Source organism: Oenanthe melanoleuca, chromosome 1A (assembly GCF_029582105.1).
Source record: "Oenanthe melanoleuca isolate GR-GAL-2019-014 chromosome 1A, OMel1.0, whole genome shotgun sequence".
Classification (NCBI taxonomy): Eukaryota; Metazoa; Chordata; class Aves; order Passeriformes; family Muscicapidae; genus Oenanthe; species Oenanthe melanoleuca.
This window is the reverse complement of record NC_079334.1, coordinates 46,906,929-46,928,472: the sequence shown is the minus strand read 5'-3', so window position 1 is coordinate 46,928,472 and position 21,544 is coordinate 46,906,929. Positions and strand designations below refer to the sequence as shown.

The following is a 21,544-nucleotide window of genomic DNA, read 5'->3' as shown; positions in this document are numbered from 1 at the left end:
ATGACTCATGATTACCTACTCCAATGAAAATACAGCAGCACAATTTACTGTTGCCACTGCAACAGTCCTAGATACCTTACTAATGACAGTAATGAATGCAGCTGACAGGAAAAAAAGGTTAGTGGTGCCAATATTTTCCACATTCAGCTCTTTTAGTAAATGTTAAATGTATCTTTTTAGTGTCTTTCAGTATTCCTAATCAGGATGCTTTTATTTTCTTTTGTGACCAGCATTATTTTTAGCATGCTAAGTCAGTTCAGAATCAGTGTGACTCTTGCTAGGTATCTGTAAGGCTCTGCCTGGAATGGTATCTTCTTACAGCAGTTTTTCCTTCTCTTGTAGCAGAGGTCTTTTAAGTGGAATCCACTGCCATTTTCTGACCTTCCTGGAGCTGTAGTATATGGCCTTCCTCTCAGAACTTGCTTTCTAGTAGTCTGCTTGTCATAGAATCCCTTACTTCGTTGTAAAAAAAAAGTAGCTAACACATGAAGTAAAAAAATATCTGGTCTCCTTTTTCTACTCCCATCCAAAAACATTTAAAATATGTAATTGAGTACATTTCCTTTTTGCTGCACTTGCACAACCACAACTCATTAACAGCTATATCTATGACTATATCCTCTTAAAACTTCTTCATGTACTATCAGATGGATACTTCCACACTCAAGAGAGTGCAGCAGGAAATCCAAATACATGACAGCTTTCCAAGACTAGTTCCTAGTGGTAGCATGAAAGCTGGCATTTGCTGGCGTGATGACATATGAAATCACATCATCAATGCAAATTGCAAAGTCACTGGGCTAATGAGTGGCATGGTAAACAGGAGAGGTTAAGGGGGATGGATAATCTTTCCACTGACCATCTTCAAAACCTCCTCATGGCTTTTTAGGCTACAGACCTTTTGAGTACAAGGCACTTTCCTCTGGAGCTCATTCTTACCCTCTCTCATCATTCTTCCCTGCTCAAACCTTTGAAAGAGCTACCTAAGGGCTATACAATGTGGAAAGCCCCCAGTGTAGCTATATATTTTCTCTGACACACTCACTGACTTTGTGTCATTTTCAACTTAGGCTTCTGCTCTAGGCTGAAACATGATCTAGCGTGTTTGAAGGGTCTGCTCAGAATCTCCCAAAGCATGCAGAAAGGAAGACCTTCCCAGCCACTCTATTTCTCAAAGGAGGTCAGAAATATATTTTATTTTATATCTCTAGTTTCACAAGAATTTCCCTTCTTCTGTACTGATCAAAACACCTCAAGATACCATTTCCAAATGAAATTTTTGAGAGCCCTAAGAAGTCTTAAAATACTTTCAATCTAATTCTGGGAAACAAGGGCACATTTCTTGGTCTAGGCAGAATATGGGTTCTCTTTCACTCCCAGCTTCTAGGCATCTTAAATGGATCTCTCAGTGTAAGTTTCACCTTGACCAAACACACCAAAGTCAGCCAATTTTCCATTGAGCTCCACCAGATTGTGGATAGCAAGTGCTTCCCTCTGTAGCTGCCCAGCCTATTTGCTTAATGCAGCATCTTATCCTTTTAAATAGGGAACATATTGTCATTTCAAAGATCCTTTCATTTCATATCATACATAGTGACCTTCATATGAAAGGGTCTAAACAGTGATGTCACATCAAAAGTGATTTTCACCAAAAGGAAAAGAAATCCATTAATGTAGAAAATCTGGAGTAATCTGTCTCTCTGTATTCCACATGCTTTTCTCATGGCACTTCACAGACCTTTTCCTGGTGCTTCAGGAATCAAGCACGGTATTTTAGTTCAGATGAAAAGAGATGGCTTAGATTCTTCTGTGAATAATTTTTTTGCTAGGCATGCACATTAATTATCCCCAAATTACATGAAAAACTACTGCTTCTACCCCAGCTCAAATAATGACAGAGTCTTCACTGCATGTACTGCTCTTCCTATCTGGGTCACACAGCCCAAAGGGACTCCAATAATCTTTCAGGCGTCCTTGGTCATAAAGATATTTCCCTATTTCTGGTTCTGTAAATTACACTGGTCAAAGCTGAAGCTTGTTTTGATCTCACACCATTTTGCAAACATGCAGATTGATTGAGCTCGCATCTATCACTGGCTCTAACTTGGAGATTGATCCTCCTTTGAGGGAGGTGCTGGTCCCTTCAAATCTAAATTATTCTATGATTTTTGTTTTAAATCTGAAAGACCTTTTGTCCTCTTTGATCAATCACAGACTCCTCCACTAATTATAGCTCATGCTTTTAGCTAATGGCGAGGACCAAGAAGTTTGACAAGCTGAAGAAAAGCTTGTCAAATTCCCTTCATGTACTTTCAGATTTCTTCCCCATTCCAGAAGCTGTGTGGACACAGCTAGCTGGGAGACTATCACTGCATTCAGTAACTCTACCTCAGATCCTTGCAACTTCTAAACCAATGAGATAGGAAAGGTGATCCAGAGATGCAGGAGACAAACCACCAAAGACTGTCAAATTCATGAGTCATATCCAGCCTGTGAGATGTCTCAGTTCACTTTTTGTTTTTGGAGAAAGAAAGGGCAAGGTGCACTTAAACTCTCACGACAGATGCATGCTTGTGAACAGCTCAACACAGTGAGTTCAAATTGCCATTGGTGCTGCCTGACTAGAGGGCTGGGCTTCAAGCTCCTGCCCTCCTTAGCATCCAGACACCTTGGGCACCTAACAGTGTGTTGCACCCAAAGTCTCTTATCTCAGGATTGTATTTTAAAAAAATACATTCACTTAGAAGGTAACAATACCAGCATGCAATAAATCCTCAAAATCTACTGTAAGTGGGATGTGAGACTACATTTTCTCTCCAAGTATCTTGAAGTTTCATTGATGAATTTGCCAAGTTATTAGAGCTCCTGAAACCTCAACCCCTTTCATAACCCAGGTTTATTCTGGCATTTGACAGTGGTGTAGCTAAGCCTCTCTTTGACCTGGTTCTGCAATATTTTCAACAGTCCTGATTCTACAGGGAACAACAGGAACCTCAGCAGCTACAAATATTGGTTTAAAGTTACAACTTCTGGTACTTTCTGTAACCTCTCTTTGGTATAGCGTTGCCTGAGAAACCAGTGTAACATCATCAAGGAATTGTGTCTGTACTTACTGCTCTCAGCGTTTTAGGATGACAGTGGGCTGTTTATGCTCAAAAAGGGAGCATTTTGGTCATCTGCTGGTTCAGAGGAGCCCAGCCTCACCAAGACTTGATATCCCACCAGAATTTCAGCAGTCATGTCCCACCCTTCCTCATCCTGTGCTCATCTAACCACCCCATGAACAAGCCTGGAGAGCCAACATGCTCAAAACCAAATACTGCAGCAGTGGTCAGGTTTTGGTTGGTTCTCCTGCAACTGGGATGAGTACCAGTGCTGGGAACAGAGGAGGCAGGCACATCACCCAGGACAGCAGCATCCATCCAATCAGATTGTCCTTCATCTCCATGTTTAATGCCAGCATCTCCCATTTCTCTACTCCTGGCTGCTGCTGTTTTGCACAGGTTTATAAGACTACTTACTTCTCTGATGCCATAAAATCACTTATCTTGGTGTAACCTTTCCCATTTGTTGTATTTTGGCTCGGAGAAAGTCTGGGGGAAAAAGTGCCCAGGAACAAAAGCACTTCCTGAACAGACAGAGCAGAAAACACTGCAGTGAGCCTGTCACAAGCACAGAAGCTTTTCCTGGCACATTTTAGTGAGCAAGGATTCCCATTCCCCACAGCAGTCCTCAGTCTCCCCACAAAGAGCAGCCTTCTAGCATTAACCTTGCAGCAGAGGAAAGCTCCACTTGCCCTTTGGTTTAGTATTTTTCTGGCCCTTTGGCCATCTCTCCTTTGTTTCAGAGTCCTCCTGCTTTCCAGAGTGCAGCTGCTGATCTGGCAGACAGGGATCACCAAGAGCATCTCCCAAACAGCCCAGGCTGGAAGAGCATTTCCCAGACAGCCCCTCCTATAACCCTCACAGTTCACTACTGCTGCTAGGTTAAAAGGCCCTGGCATGAAGAAATGCAGAGAACTGTCACAGCACACATCTGGGGCCGTGTAAGAGCACTGGGGCAAGCACCATGGATATATGTGTGTGATTCCCTTCCTTGCAGCTCCCTACCGAGTTCCTCTGGGCAGCTGAAGCACACACAGTGAATATTCTCAGACATGCACGAAATGGCTCTCTAAGCCTCTTTAGCTGCATTACAGGCTCTAAACTGCATCCTGCCCCATTCCTCACCAACACACAGTCAGATGTGATGGAGCTGCATTCCCCTGACCTCTCCCAGCACTGGTAAGCTCCACTGACTGTGGCTGCTCTCAGTGTTCAGTCTAATCTGTGCCTCTGTTGTCTCTCCTGGAGACCTGCAACTGCCAGTATTCCTAGTCAGACAAGGGATGCTTGCTGCTTATTTCTGCTAGGCTCTTCTCCCTGAGATGAGGGTGTTCTATTTGTGAGGACCACCTCACCACTTGTTCAGAGGTCCATCACTTCTCTGCTTTGGTGCAGCCCTACAACACCATTTCACCTGAAACAAGACTTAATTCTCAATTTTTATCAAACCAGATTACCTCCTACAGAATGTGAAACAACTGTGGTGAGCAGACAAATCTTTCAGGTCAGCAGGAGGGGTGGCATGGGATGAAAAGCTGCCCCCCATGCACAGAGCCCCCCACACCGCCCCAGCAGTGTGTCTGGCAGTGGATCAGCACAAAAGCACTGAAGACAAAGTGTCTCTGGCACGTATGTTTCCTGTGGGGATTACAGAAAGGACATGTGACCAATAGGAAATACTGGCCATGACACTATGGCAACTGCCCCACCCTCCCACAGTGCCCTTGCACGGACACTCCTCGGGATTTGTGCTCTGCACACTCCATCCTTGCTCATCATGCACTGGGAGTGTCAGCAGCTGTTTGTGCACTGCCTGCTGCCTTATCCCCCTTTGTGGGCTATTGTCACCGGCTGTCTGTCTTTCCCTCATCCAGGAGGTGATAAGCAGACGCCTGTTCCTGCCAAGACTCTCAGACTATCTTCTACTGCTCTTCAAACTGCTGCTAAAAGCAAAAAGAAAAAAACAGGATTGCCAAAGGAGTGTTGTTTTGACATTTAAAATATTTTGATACTGAGTGAGACTAAAGGTTCTGAACCAGTATTTGCTTCTGACCATTTTTCTTGGCTTTTTAATCAAAGCAGAGAGAAATAAAATCCCAAACACTAAGTGTAAACAGCAGGATTAAAAAAAATGTAATCTGCTCATTTCATGCTTTTTGGACAGCAGCAGCAGCAATGGCTTCTGTCATATTTCCAATATCCAAATAATGCTGACTCTTTTTTATTTAGTCTTATTTGATGTTCAAGCCAAACAGAAACATTAACAATTAGTAGCACTATTATCATTTGACAGCCTGGAAATGTGAAGAAGACAGGAGGAGAGGGAAGACGAAACACCTCTTAGCATTTTGACTGGAGTAATTTTGATACTACCTTCTTTCTTTGAAAGCAAAGCCACTGTTCCTCCAGCAGCAGTGTGGGCAGGGCTGGTTATGCAAGCACTGACCTGCACAGGCAGGTGAGCAGGGCAGCACCAGTGACCCTGCTCTCCTCCTGCCTGCCAGCACCTGGCAGCAGCAGGCAATGGGACAGCCTGTCCAGCCTGAACAGGAACTCTTGGGTGGGAGGGTCAGGCCTGAGCACAGGCACAGGGGACTTGGCCACCACACTGCCTTCCTCTTCATCTGGCCAGAGAGTTCAGGCAGAGACTGACCACAGCCCCTGCTCAAATCAACGGCAATGAGCCATGTTCTTTTTAACCCCATTTTTAAAAGCAAGAAATGTTTCTAGACCTTTCTGGGAAACAGGTAGAGGCTGTTATGGAAGCTTCCATTGCCCTTTTCTAAATTGTGGGAACCATGGAAACAAAAGCAGCCACAGCTGCTGGTGCACAACCCCTATGACTTCAGCCAATGCACCTCATAAACGAAGAAAGGGCCATGAAAATGAACAAGACTGAGCAATCTGAGTGCATACTATGGCTTTCTGCAAGAGGGCAGGTGGGGCACAGATTTTATGTCATGTGCATTTTGCAGAAGCAGAGCCCATGGACACAGACACTGAGACTCACAGACCTGTCAGGGAAATTGATGCAGCTACAGCATTTGGCATCTCTGTTCATGCTCTGATGACCCAGAGCTGCAGACATGTTTACAGCTGTGCATGAAAAATGCGTCCCTAAACAAAAGAAATCTAAAGGCAAATTTTGTTTTTATGCTGCCTGACCTTGACAGGGTGTTGTGGCAGAGGAGGGGGGAGCTGCCAGAGCCTGTCCACAGGATCAATTAACCCTTTGGGAGCAAGGGGTTCAACAGCCAGGAAGGCATAACTGTGAGATACCCCAATGCTCTTACCACTTCCTAGGAAGAGATGAGCTGCAGAACAGGTCCCAGCCTAGAAGTGTGGAGACATTACACCATGTTAGATGTGACAATGCTCTACAAAAGCCATTGCTTCATGTCCAAATGAGACATGTTTTCAACACACAGTACTGTTTTGTGCACAAAATACAGCGTGAACCAACCATTTTCAATTTTTCAGTCACCCGACAATCACTGGATCAGACTGGTCTCCACACAGCCACAATGTCACCAGTAACATTATTTATACATCAACCCCCAGCCTTCCTCTGCAGCCAGATTTGCCAGGTAGGTAATTGTTGTTCCCATTGAAGCAAAACTGGCTTGCTTTCAATGACATGCATCTGCAGGGCTATTATACAGCAGACTGTCTCAGTTAAGATTTTCCAGCACAAAGATAAGGATGAAAAAAAAAAAAAGATCCTTTTATTTTGCATTTTTCACCTCATATTTAGAATTCCACCTAATTTAATTGCGGATTCTGCAGTCACTGGGGGGGGACTGCAGAGAAGCCTCCTTTTTTTCCCAGAAACAAAAATGAAGTAAATGAGATAGAATGAGATTGCAGTGAGATAGCAGCCTTTTCCTGCTGGTTTAAATCACTTTCCCCCAGCTCTCGCCCATCTAATACTGCAGCATTCTCAGTCCCCAAATACCCCATCTGAGTAGTGCGTTCATTAGAGTGTCTGCAGCTCCTGATCACTGACAGATGCGATCTTATCAACTGACACATTCAAGCAAAACTGCCTTTCCCCCCAATCTTCCAGTGGCCTGAATTCAGCAGTGCTGACAGCCTGCCTTGCTGCTTGCACCAGGGATGCACCCACAGTCAGGAGGTAGCTGCTTCCCCTCCAGCATCCTTCATCCCTTTATAAACAGGCAAAGACCACAGCTTTTAGCCAGCGACCTTCGGCAAAGAGAATGCAAGTGCGGCGGGTACAGCAAGGATAAAACAAGCCCTGTTCTCAACAGAAGAAGGAGGTAAATGGGATGCATTTACTTACATGACGATTCAGTGCCAAACATGGCTCGCCCCAGCTGCTGCTATTTTAAAAAGAAAAGAAGAAAAAAGAGTGGAAGACAGAGGGAGTGTACGAGAGAAGGGATGAGACTGCTACACAGCAGGGGTCATGAAGCCAGACAATGCAGTCCAGGCTATCCAAGCTGCCAGATTCCCCTCTCTCCTCCTCTCCAGAGCGCAGACAGCCTTTCCCTGCAGCCGCAGTGAAGTCCTTCAGGAAGCGACAAGCAGAGCGCTGCTTTAATCCGAGCGGTCAGGCCGCTCCTGTCGCGGCGCGGGCGGGCAGCAGCGGGACCGGCCACCAGCCCGGCGCTCGCCAGCCCCGCTCGCTGAGACAATAGCGGAGCTGTGCACACACGGGATGACGTCAGGACACTGCAAACCCGGCTGCTGCCGCTGGAACAGCTCGCAGGGGGCTCGGACACGGCACAGCCTCACACGGGAGCTCCTTTGTCACAAAGAGCGCTGCACAAACGCCCAGACGTGCGTTCTCCCCGATGCTAAAGCTCCCACCCGGCTCTGTAAAGCTAGCAGGAAAAGATGTGCCTTGAATTCATGCTCCTTTTCTCAGCTGCACAAGATGCTAAGTGTCTCTGCGCAAACAGAATAAATTACAGAGACATATATCCCAGTAAATGCCACCTAGAGCATTTTCAGAAAAGAATAACCCCAAATTTGTATCACTAACTCTCTTTATTATTTTTCCCTCAAAGAAATACTAAACTCCTGGGCCAGTCTACACTCCAGACCCAATTTTCACATCAAAGTGTTAGCCAATTGTCTCATTTTCTTAAATTTATTGTCAGAATACACCATAACAATGGTCTAATCACAATAAATGAGTCACACGTCTGAATAAAAATAAAACCCCCAAAGCATGCTGAATTCAATGATTAAAAGGCATCCTAGCAACCAAAGAAATATTGTCCTTAATTTTTCTTTATTCTTCGAAACCAACTAGATCTAGTGTGCATCTGCAAGTACATTTTTTGGTGCACTGAGCTTATTTTATTCTTTATTTTTTTCCTGATATTTAGTAATTGAAAAACGTTCAAACATAGAAACAAAGCCCTAAGCTCACTCCTTTGGTCCTCTCACAGACAAAAGGAATTGCCTGTCTCGTGCTGGTGAGAGCAGCCAAGCAGGAAGCTGATGGCTGGGAGCTGCCAGACACTGGGGACCATCCACAGAATGGCTGCCCAGAGGGGCAAAACCAAGAACATTTCTGCAAAGTCTCACTGAACACATACATGCAGTTCCCAAGATGTCAGACATTGAAAAGTACTGCTGGTGGATGAGGGGAAAGGAGATAGGTGCAGGTCCATTAAGGGAAGCACTTAAAGGCAAGCAACCATTCCTCCTCCCATTTTTCAGTTTTTGTGGGTTGGCCGTTCCCAAACACTCCTGCTGCCCTTCATGCCAGTGGGTTTGTGCTGTTTGCAGAATACCCAACGCCACGACGACAGCAGGCTGGAAAAACAAGTATTACTGAAGGATGGCAGCACCTGCCACCTGAGGAGCTCAGCATGCTGAAATCTTTAGGGAACCAGGGAGGTGTTGGCTGGGACCACTGCAGCCTGAAGGACAGACTGGGAAGCAACATATGGGGCTCAGAGACACAGCATTTCACTGCCAGGCAGTCCCTCTGGTCCTGGGGAACGTGATCTCAAGCTCCCAGAGCATGTATGCCACAAACATCCTTATGGTCCCTCATCAGCCCTGTGCTGAGACAGGCAAGAGCACAAAAGGCTGTAGAGAGCCTGATCTTGTGCTTCCCACAGCATTGGGCACCAAGGCACACCAAGCTATTCTCCTGGTAACATCTGTTGGCACAAAATGCTCTTCAGCTGCTTTCCATTCCACACATCCAACAGTCACTCTGTGTTCTGCACATCATAAAAATAGTTAGGGCCAGGAAGCCCATGGCAACATTTACCTGTATTTCATTGCTGGAAGAAAGTGAGATAGGCTGTATCCTGTGGTGAGACATCTCACAACACATTCTAACAGGCAGATTTTAGTCTCTGTCAGCAGACAGGACATCAGTTCTCATAGTTCATAGTGACTCAACTCACAGATATCTTAAATCAACCAGATGTCCTCAAATCAGTTCAATTGTCATGATTATTTGCAATTATGAGCGTGGATGCACAGCACCAAGAAGCCAAATGTCCAAATTTGTTTTGACCATGACAGTGGCACAAATTCTCTGGCAAAGACTGTAGCTTTGCTGTTCCCAGAACTGAATTAGTCATTTTGACTATTCGGAGCAGTTAGCACCTCCTTCAGTCAAAACAGGTTGATAAGAAGCATGGGTGCATCAAACAAAGTAAGTTCTAGCTGGACTTTCCACGCAACTGGACTTTCCAGCAACTGAGGCAACATCACAAAAGAAATATGTCTATTATCTAGTATATGTAAGCCTCCGAGCATCTTTAAACACAGGTCTCTGGAACAAAATCCCAAGTGCACTCATGCAATGGCTGAAGAATAAGTTCTGCTCTGATGAGCAGATCTGACCTTCCCACAGCATTGTTTCCAAGGAAGAAACAAAACCTCAGGCTTTTCCAACAACATCCTTGAAGGTGTCACGGAGCTGGGCCCTCTGCCAAGTTCTCATTACACTGACGCATATAGGTAGTTGAAAAGCCCAAACAACCCATGCACTATCTCTGGAAGGATTTCATAATAATCTATTTCATTAGTCTTAGGCTTGGCAGGTCAGTATGTTGCCTTGGGGGAAAGGTGACCCACAACAGAACACTGAAGGACTTTCCCTGAAATTCTTTCAAATTTATCAAAAACATTTTGTCAAATGACTTGGAGAAAGTGTTAAAATCTGTTTTTGACCTACTGCTCTTTTAAGACTGTAACCTTTCAGTTTATTAGCAGAATTATGGATTTCTGTTTCCAATGCTGAATGTTGCTGTTGGTTTATTCTACAAAGAAGGGTCAACAAATGGTTTTTCTCTGTTATGCAGCAGTGAAGATAATGTAACTAGTGTAACAAAGGAAATCTCCAGCCAGCATTGCTGTGATTTGCTTACAGTGTGCACAAGACATTGTTCAAGTATTAGATTAATTTACAATGTACTTCCATACATTCCACCACAAACCAGCATGAAATATTTAAATCAGCAACAATATGTGCTATGCAAAACTGTCTCCTGTACATTCACATTTTCCAGAGAAAGGGATGTGCTTCTCAACCACTGCCACTCCTGGAGCAGATATTCTTTTTTCTTTACTTTGTCACTGCAGAAAAATAATACTCATATATTACTTTGTTTTGTAAGGACACATGTGTCTAAGCCCTAAAGCATAGTTTGAGTTTTAATAATGAAGCCAGATAATGAAACGTTAAATTTTTTATACAAATGTAAATTTCTGCTTTAGAGTAATTTCATTCTATAAAAACAGTGCAAGCAGGAAATCTGAGCTACCAACAGAGGCAGCTTTACGTGCTTTATGCTGACCCACTAAAGCATGAATCTTTATTCTCTCTTGTCACTAGAAAAACATTTCATTTTGCATTTAACCTCCTTTTTCACAGGAGAAACTCTGGAAGCAGGAAATGAGTCCATCCCACTTGTGAGGTTCTCCTGTCTTACTGCCCTCAGCAGCTCACCTCAACAAGGGAAATCTCACCTGTATCCTCCCCAGGGCAAGGGAACAGGTCCCACACCTTCAAGTCTCTAGAGGGGAAGTACAGGATAATCTCAATAAGCCTCAAAGGTAGGTAAGAATTTTTATTGCATTAGTTAAACTTGCCTTTCCTTACCAAGTCCCCTGTTCTATAAGTTTTTTAATTCCTGAAAACCGATTTTTTTTTTAAAGAAATTGAAAAATTTAATCCATTTAATGTGCTATTGCACACCTCTGAGTGACTCTGCAATGAGTCTATACCATTCAGCAACCTCCAAAAGGAATTAATTTTGCCTGTAGTAATGTTAGTTAGCTCCCTCCTAAATATGCAGTGAGACCCCCAGGAACCCACACTGTGAGTCTCCAGCTTCTGTAGGTATTGTCAGTTCTGGCCACAGCTGCACACTGATTATAGATTAACATGGTACCCACAAAATACGGCAAGTGGTTTTTGATGCCCAGAAAAAAATTAAATCAAACAGCAGCACATATTACAGAATACAGCACTTTGGATTTATGCTTTGCTCAACTTTGCTGACCCTAAGTATCTTTAACAAACATATTTGGTGAAAAAGCTGACATTGTGATTGCACCAATGTAATCCAGTGTGGTACAACAATTTCAGCTTCTCACCTCACAGGGGCATGTGTTTAAGGTACAAACAACCCCCAAGCAACCAAAACAAATACCCTGCACTGATGCTGTACCATCAAGTCCCCAGGGCAGAGGTGTTTTCCAATACCTCCATCACTAAATGAAGCCAGTGTCCCAGAAATGGCAACTTTGGAGCCGTGGCAACAGGGAGAGGGACCATGGCCAGCTGGGATGGAGGGCAGCCCTGACAAGCCCTTCCCAGCAGGAAAGCTGGCAGCAGGGCGCAGGTCCAGTGGGGCTGCCAGCTCCAACTACAGAACATTCAGAGCCAAGTCAAGCCAAGAAAGGTATGTTCCACTGGATTGAAATGTCTCGAGTGCTATGATTGTGCAAATGCCAGCAAGTTTCCACACAGAGCTGCTCTGGACAACCTGGAGCAGCTCAGGGAGTAAGGAAGGCTGGCACAGGACCACACCATGCAGCCGAGACAGGGAGACACAGGGACTGGCTAGCCAGACAGGGGGAAATATCTTTGAACATCTCAGCTGTCTGAAGTCCTCAGTGCTCTCCTCATAGCCTGGTCTTATCACATTTTGTTTGAGGTTTTCCACCCGCATTCTCTCTTTGCAACATTCCCTTGATATGCTGGCACAGAAAGGAAGGAGACTGTTGGCAGAACAGAAGTTAAGATCTTTGTCCTGCTCAACACAGACAAAGGATTTTATATCAGACTGATTCACAGACTGCAGGGATTTTTTTTATTATTATTTGTTCTTGTGTTGTTTAAAAAAATATTTCTGTGCAGCCCATATTGCATTTATGCAACTCCATTTAATGTAAAAATTATTTTCCACCATTTTTTGGCAATTAATGTCTAGAAAATTAAGCTTTTTCAGTAAACATATACATGCATACACACACAAATAACAAGACAGACTGAAGAACGAGTACTTTCTGCCACCAAAAATATTTTTATGTCTGCATTGGTCCTTACCTGAGAGATGGAAGTACAAAAGACAGATTGCTTTTCAAAAAAGAGATACAATGAACCATAATAATCAATTACTGAATTACTGTAATACCTTTCAACATCTCTTTTAGTGAAGATCTTTGCTTCACCACAGCTCTGTACATGATTACTGCAACAATTCACCAGGGGCAGCAAGAGGCAGCTCCCAGCAGATGCTCAGCCATTAAAAGAGGAAGTTCTGAGTGTTTTGTCTCTCCCAGGCCACCCAGCCATCTGAGACACATCTAATGGACATGAAGTTCCACAGTTATGAAATTATGAAATCACACACACAAAACTGGATGTAAAGAATATAAGAATGTTCACATATACACATATGCATGTAAGAAAGAAAAAAAGAGGGCAGGTGTCTAGCTCGATTTCTCTGCATATCTGGCACAGTATCAGGGAGTAACAGAACAGAATGGCATTCCTGCTCCCTACAGCAGAGGATACTGAACAAATTGTCAAATTCCAACAAGTTCCTTTACATCATTCAGTGTGACACTGGTAAAAAAGGTAAAAATTATTTTGTAAGTGGCAGAGTGCAGCTCACTTTTTGTATAGTATTGTCAAAAGATTAGGACAGTGGTTCACCTCTTTTTTGTTTTGTTTTGGTTGGTTTGGTTTTCAGTTTGGTTGGTTTCCTTTTAAACACAGAACTGTTTACCCACAAATATCTGAGACAGTTACCAACACAGTGTGACAATGTACTCCCAGTGTGAAAATGACATACCAAACCCAAATGAAATCTGTTATTTTGTCAATAACACCAAACCCCATGGCTCAGCAGAGCATGTGTAATGTCTTGTTAAATCCCAAGAGCATTTTTTTGTCCCAAATGCATGCAACTGTGTGAGGAAATGGGGCTGCTACTGTATCTGAAAAATGCTCCAGCACAACACACCACGCTTCAATATGATCCAAAGAGAATTTAGAAACAAAGGAAGCAAATAAATCTTCAGTGTTATATGTTAAATTAATTTAAATCACCAGCTATTTAGATAGCTCTCTAAAAGAACAAAATATTAGAAGAAAATCAAGGTGTTTGTTTTCTATACTGAGGGAAATACTTGGAATTTTTTTTTTAATCCTAATCTCAGATAATTTCCAAGAATCTATGCCACAGGCCTGCACATGAGGTAGACATGAAAGTTCTAATGACAGAGTGAACAGAGGCATATAACAAATTTTAAAAAGGGATTATAAATAAACTGTCATGATTATTATGTGACTCTGAGGGATCAAAAATTAGGATTAAGGCCAATTCATAATAAACCACTTGCAAACTGGCATCAGAGGGAACATGTGTGCCCCACATAAACACAAATATCCAATTTATATGCATAAAAATGAGAGAGACACTTAGAAGAGCAGCAAATAATTGCCAACATTGCATTAAAATCTGCATTAATAATGTCTGATCTAATGTCAAATATTCATGATTAGCAGAAAGTTTGATTGATGAGAGAGGAACATCAAATGTAGATTACTTCTCAGCCTGAGTAAACACAGTATGAACATTCAATCTGACATTACAAATACCCATGATTTCATCATAAATACAGGAAAAATGAAAGACTTCTAAGCCTGCAAGGGAATACCCAGAAAACAAGGTAATTAAGCCTTTGCTGGATGGGTGAGTGCTGTGTTAAGCATACTCCCTGGCAGATATAAAGGAATCCATAGCCATGGGAAAAAATTCAATTGTGAGTTTTATTTCTATTTCCCTAATGGATACTCCTGTGCATAACAGTGAATGAGCTGATACTGCAGCCATAAATATAACACAATTGCAGAGTTAGTGGAGAAACCAAGTCCACTGGAAGCTGTTTGACTATTTGCACTGCACATTTAAGGATTTCAGTTTTCCCAAGATGCAGCATTTTGGTGGTGTCCCAGCCCCTCACTCCAGGGATTCCACTCTACTTCCATTCAGTGCCAGCCCCAGACTGGAGGTGTATAATTCTTCCCTCCAAATAAAATAGATTAACCACAAAATTAGTAAATGGTTGGATAGCTTGATTACCATAGCTTTTCTGGACAAAGAATTGCTCCTGTGAGTCAGCAGAACAGCCACAGCAGGAGGCCCTCCTGATCCTGCACTGAGATGGGTATCAGGTTGCAGCAGCACTGACATCCATCCATCAGGCTCTGACTGCAGGCTCCAGACACAAAGCCTGGGCACAGCAGCCTCGTTTGCTGAACACCCAACACCACAAGAATAAAACCCCTCCTGGAAAAGCAACGTTCTACAAGTTATAAGAAGGACTTATGTGGGTAAGTGCTAGCCTGAGGAACAAAGTATGGTGTAGAGGAAGCCCCAGCAATGCACTTAGCACTGTATCACTGGCTTTCAGGAGAAGAAGGCTCTTAAACTTAACAGACACCCTAGAAAAACTCTCCTGAACAAAGCACTAGAGAAAATATTTGGCTTTTACATTCATCCCAAGGAAGTCCTGATCAGCACCATTAGAGAGCACTGATTTTCTAAATAATTTTTGCTCTCAGTTCAGCAGTTGCCAACTCCAGCAGTGTCCATCTCTCTCCACTGACTACAGAGAGAGCACACACAGAGTAAGGTTTGAGCAGCTCAGGTGCAGACATCACACAGAAGTGCCTCCTGTGTGTCTGGAGTTTTAGGGGAACCACTGGAAAAGGAGATGGCTGTGTCAGGGGGCCCATAAGTCAAGGAAGAAAATGTAGATCCCTGCACTCCAAACCTGCTTTAAACTGTGGCCTCTTCTATGGGTGTTCCCCCCAAACAGGGCCCAGAATGACCAGGCCACCTAAAGAGCAGCTGTTCAGCTGAGAGAGACACCCTCTTGCCCCCTGCAGCTACAGAGATCTTCACTACACCAGTGATCTCCTGATACTTCAAAGCACTGTGACACTTCTCTTCCTTCAATGCCATGGAAGATTCAAGGGTTTGTGTCCAGTACCAACTGGTACACTGAGTTTATCAAGTTCATCAGCCCAGGCAGGAAGGTCATGCTGAGCATAATTTGCAGATAGAAGAAGTTGATAAAATCAGCAGGCATCACTTCACCAGAGTAAGTCTTCCCTGCCATATGAGACATCCTACCTCCTAACAAATTTAAGCATGGACACGAATTGTTTTCTTCAAGTAGGAGTGTTTGCGGCCCTTCCTATGTACCTGATTTGTTTACTCAACACCACCCAATCAGTTATCAAACCAGGCTGAAGAGCTTCACCCTGGGGCAAGGCAGGAGCATTTGGCTCTGCTCAGCCTGCAGGGCAGGGAAATTGCCTCCAAACATCCCTCCTTGATGCTTTCTGAAACTCATCAGCCTTTAGATGGCCACCAGCTCTGCTTAGTGCTGTTTGCTGTCAGTGTTATTTACCCACTTGAGCCTCTGGCTCTGTTTACACCATAGCAAGTACTGCTTGGTACCACTTATCCTTTGAGAAGATGGTTTGGTGATTGGCCAAAGCACAATCTCAAGCAAAAGGACTGACTCCTTTCCTGTATTCAGTGGGTTAAGGCTGCCCCTGTGGGCACCCCAGGGGCACAGGCTTGTGGGTCCCTTAAACTTCAGTCAAACAGCATGAGAATCACATCTTGTGAAAATCTTTTCTAACAAAAATTCTCAAGAAAACATATTCCAAAATAAAACACAGATTATTGTGTATTTACCTCACACCAAACATCACTGGAAAGCACACTGGATGAATGCAGTCCAGCATGGCACCTTCTCTGACCTCAGCCTTCATATCACTATAAACTGGTACAAATAAGACTTACAGGCTTCATTACTTTTGTTCCCATCGATGTGTTTGACTGAAATTGATACAACACACAATAGACAGGGAAAAGCAAAGGGTTAATTACTTGAATAAGAAAAGCCTATGTATTATCAAGTGTTTAGCCAGACACATATAGACTTCCCTGACATGAAGAGTCAGGCCCCAGGGAAAAGACCTCAATGGGAAGTACCACTTGTGTCTTAATGATGTGTTTAACATATCCCTTATTCCAACTATCTTCCTCATGTCTATGCAGAGAGAATTAAGGCTCTTCTGGAATGCTGGGGTTTTTCTGTATGAAATAATTGCTTCTTATCATAGCAATTATTTTTATACAATATAGTCTATAAAAAAATAGTTCACTTGGTTCTACTTTAGCCCTGCACTACAGATGGAACTGAAAGCAACACATATGTGAATTTGTATTTCACCAGGAAACTAATCCTTTGTAGACTACTCATTGTCATTTACTATCTTGAATTAGCATCAATTTAAATGCAGCTAGTTAGACAACCATCACTGAAAGAAATGCCAAAAACTTTCATTTTCCTGTGACATAACATTAAATATTTTAAAAACCTCCTTGCTGAAACATCCCTTACGTGTCTTTTGGCAAGGGCCCACCCTGGCTCAGGCAGTGGGCAGACACAATGCTGCATGTTCACTGTGGAAGCCAGAAAGGAACTGGAACGTCTTACTGCAATAGCCAGTCACAGCTCAGCTCTGCTGCAAAGTGCACCAGAATTACGTGCACTGTTACAGAGCCAGATGTCTCCAGGGCAGGAGCTTTCTAAAGGAGTGATTTCTGGCTAGCAAGCCAGCAAGCTGCAGTTAAAGCTTTTTTTTTTTTTTTCTTAAAATCTTTTTAATTTTTCTTGTTTTTTATTGCTACTAAAATTTAAACCAAAGTGCTTCACTAGTTTATAACAGAGAAGGAGTACCATGTTTTCAGCAGTAAACATAAAGCAAAACCAGATCAAGCAAAAGCCTACAGGGCCAGGTGACAGGGAGTGTGAAGTGACCGCCTGAGGATGGTTCAAACAAAGCAATACAGTCACGTTCATAGAACTTTATTCAAACTAAAATCCAAATTGGATGAAATGGGTATAGGCTGTGGCTACTTGTACTACCTGCCTGGCCATAGATAAGCTCAGACCCCATCCCTCAGCACAGACCTACCTATCATTTGCCCCACGCTTTCTAATCCAGGACTCTGAGGCATCAGTGTCCACCCCTCCCCTTGGAGAGCACCCAGCCTTTCCTGACATGCAGACAAATCCCTTCTCAAGCCCACAGAGAAATCTCCCCTCTCATCTGCCTTGCACCATATCCTGTGCTGAGCCTCTCTGAAATCACCCCAGGAGCACAGACTGTAGGGGTGTCCAGGTCCCTGTCCCATCAGGACCAGCTGGGGTGGGTTATGCAGGGTCACCTCCACTGGGTTTTCAGTGTCTCCAAGGATGGAGACTCCAGAGCCTCTCTGGGCAGCCTACTTTGGGGTCTGAACATCCTCAGAGCAAAGAAATGCCTTCTCATGTTCTGACAAAGTTTCTTGTATTTGAGCATCTCCTGTTGCCTCTTGTTTTACCACTGGGCCCCACTGGGAATCTAATCAATGTATCCAAGTCCATCTCAAAGAATGCAGCCCTTCCTGGCCCAGAACACACCATTCCTTTCCATCTCTCCATCAAAATACCCTTCAGTCTCAACCAGAGATCCCTTGGATCCCTTATGGAAATAAATTATGCACATTGTTGTATCCTTGGATGAAAACAAGGAGACAACAACGTGCATAATTTATTTCAATAATGGCACTCAAAGTAGATGGATATATAACTGGATTCTTTTTCTCTTCCTTTTTTCTAAAATCTGAATATCAAGTTTTCTGCACATCTTTGGAATTAACTTCAAGCTAAAACTCAGTATTTTTCAGACTTCTATAATTTGTCTAAGACTATTCCCATCAGAAAAGTATTCTGTCCATCACCACAATCGAGGGAAAAGGGCATATAATAAAGTCAGCAAAATAGTAATAATAATAATAATAGTCACCATCATCATCATCTCACTATATTATATAATATATGATAATATATCATGAATATATTATATATGCAATATATAATATAATATATAATATATCATATATAATATATCATATATCATATATCATATATCATATATCATATATCATATATCATATATCATATATCATATATCATATATATCTAAAAGCACAACACTGTGCCTTCTCCTAATGCAGAGCTACTGAAGTAAAAATACACATCTCTGTGAGGAACATTCCATAGTGAAAACTTTAACCAACAATTCTCAACCTTTGACAAATTAAGACCGAAATAATGCTTAGACTGAACTACTTTTAAGAGTGCATAATAAACAGATTTTAGTACATTAATAAATACTAGCTGTAAGCCACAGGAAGTGTTTTTGCTTTCCCCCTTTTAGCATCTTTCAAAAAAATAGAAATTGCAATAGCAACAAGACACTTTTGCAGACCTAATATTGTAGAAGTAACCCTTTAAACTGCAGTCTAAGGAAAAAAAACACATGCAGTGATGGCATGATTAAATATTTCCATGTCATCAAGCCCAGTGAAACATATTGTGTCATGGAGTTCTGAAGTTTCTGAAGATAAATGAAGGCCATAAGAACCTTTGATTTTCCAAACCAAGGACCCTTGGATAGATAAGAGTTCAGAATCAAATAATGGTTTATATATATATTTTTAAATTACAGTACTTTTTATTGTTTCTTGAAAATAATCAGTTTAAATTGGTTATTTACCTTTGCTGTGAAACAACTAAGAGTTTCTGAATTTCCTTGATTTAAGGCACCATTGACTTCATAAAAAATACGATCTTAATCATACTCTTGCTTTTTTCTTCCAATTGACACATGAATTAATATGTTGTTGGCAATGAACAAGACTTTTAATCCTCTTAAGGTGCAGCTCAGGTGAATATTAAAACCTCGCCTGCTGTAATTTTCTTCCACAATCAGACAGATCCAGACTTCTGACAATACTGTGGCATCATTTTGTTGCTTCTGCAGCAACAAAATGTATTTGTGTAGATCTCACCATCAAAATTTCACTAAACCATGCCTTTAGAAGCTCCACAGAGCTGTTTTATGACCCCTTCAGTTGCATGCACTGCACCTGAATGCAGCCATGTGAGCCCATGCTCCTCAAACCCATCTTTTGGCACTCGCTCTCCTGAGCAGCCTCTGGGCAATCAGGTCTTGGAATGGACTTGGCCAAGCAGAATATGGGGAGGAGTACACAGCAGACAGGCTGTTCCCACAAAGCAAACTGCCTAAGTCACTGCTGACCCATCTCTGCCACCTTTACCCATCTGTGGGATCAGAGGGTTCCCCTTACCTGGGATGTTCTCACTGCAGCAAATGTTGTGGTCGTGAGCAAATACAGCCTTGGGTCACCTTTGTACTCCTACATTCCAGACCATTATGTTGCAACTAACAGAACTAACATGCTGTTCTCCAAACAGGCAGAATCCAGCCTTTGGATAAAATAGTCTTTAGACACCAACAGAGTGTATGCATAAGCTATTTTTTCAAAGAGAATACAGTTCTTATGGGAAATATAAACATTTTTCTTCTCAGTGATGGTTGAAGTATTTCTGAATGAAGCTTGGGGGGGAAAAAAAAAATCTTGATTTAAAAGTGCTGCTTAAATGTAAACCTGAATGCTGCATCTTAGATGACAGCTGCTAGTCTCATGGCACAAAGGTAGCTCAGGGAAATGAAGCACAGTCCCACAAAGAATCTGGAGCAGCCTCTGAATGCCCACTGCTCAACAGGCATCTTTCACACATTCTATTTTGTTATTTTATTTGTTTGTTTGTTTATTTGTTGCAGAGAGTTTACTGTCTTCAAGATGCCAGCAGGACCTTAAGAAGGCTTCTGCCCTTCTGAAGTCTCACTATTTCCCCCTACACTCAAAGAGAATCAATTTCTCTTTCCACTTCCATCCCATAACTGTCAAGCTGCCTTTCTGTAACTTGCATAACTGATGAGGAAGTGCTGACAGCAGGGTGCAGGGAGCTTCCCAGTGCATCCCCCACCTCCAGACCCTTCTAGGGAACAGTTCCAGTGCAGTTTCCATTTAAAAGCTTCAGACCCTGACAGAGGGAGATGGGTTGTCAAATTTCAAATCTGTGCTCTCTACACAGTACTCAGATGTGCTTTTGCAGTAATAAATGTTAGCTCTACCTTGTGGTATGCACTTACATTTTACACAGCCACAACCAAAGCCTTCCACAAGTCTCTTCCTCTCTGTGCTCCTGCTACTGAATTCTAGTCCAGACACAGTCTCCTACTGAGAGAAGGAAATAGTGACCACTTGAGGAATGGGGGACAAGCATCCACCCAGTCCAGAGATCCTCATCAGTCACTGTCACTCACTCTGGTCCCAGAAAATGCTCACATCATGAGCCTCCTTGCATGCCTTGGAGCCCACCTTCACCACCCCAGTATGGACTTGGCTATCCCAGTTTTTTCAAATTCCTGATTTTGCTTTCACAGAGAGTTAAACCAAGTATCCATATATTGTTCTTACCAAAACCCAGGAGGTCTTCACAGGACCCAATGGACAGCAAAGGCCTTGCCTGAGAAATACCAGGCTAATGAAAGAACCATGCAAGAGACTGTCTAGTGCCATTACAGCAGGGCAATAGAGCCCTTTCCAGCAAATACTGAAGAACCCAAATCAAACACTGCTGTACTGCTATGTGGCAGCAACCCACACAGCAGACTGGGTTCACTTCCCGGGTCAGCAAAGGTTTTCCTTGCTACAGGGATACACTTGAGTTTGCAACACCATTTTACCTAAAATCTTCATGAGACTGCAGTGCAAAGCTTCAGGGAACAGGCTCTGCTGAAAAGCCAGAGACCTGGCAATCAAAGTGCACTGCAGGGAAGAGACAGAGTCAAGGCAGACTGAGGTGTGAGCACAAAAGAATGTCAAGAGATGGCAGGAGGTTAACAGAGTAATATGGCACAGCTGCCTGAGCCACATCCTGTGACTGAGGAGAGCATCAGCAACAAACCCCTCTGAACCAGCAGG

At 42.9% G+C, this 21,544-nt stretch overlaps 1 protein-coding gene across 3 annotated transcripts in view; it reads right to left on the bottom strand.

Annotated features, from left to right (window-relative positions):
* The window catches only part of ST7 (suppression of tumorigenicity 7), a 128,533-nt gene that overhangs the window by 84,409 nt on the left and 22,580 nt on the right, over window positions 1-21,544 (bottom strand). Inside the window, exon 1 of one of the 3 annotated variants that reach the window (XM_056515859.1) lies at window positions 7,408-7,803. The exons of the other annotated variants lie outside the window; for them this stretch is intronic. Within the exon in view, the coding sequence (XP_056371834.1) occupies window positions 7,408-7,429 (22 nt within the window). The 5' untranslated portion in view covers window positions 7,430-7,803. Of the gene's footprint in view, window positions 1-7,407; window positions 7,804-21,544 lie in introns of those variants that run through there. 3 annotated transcript variants of the gene reach the window in all.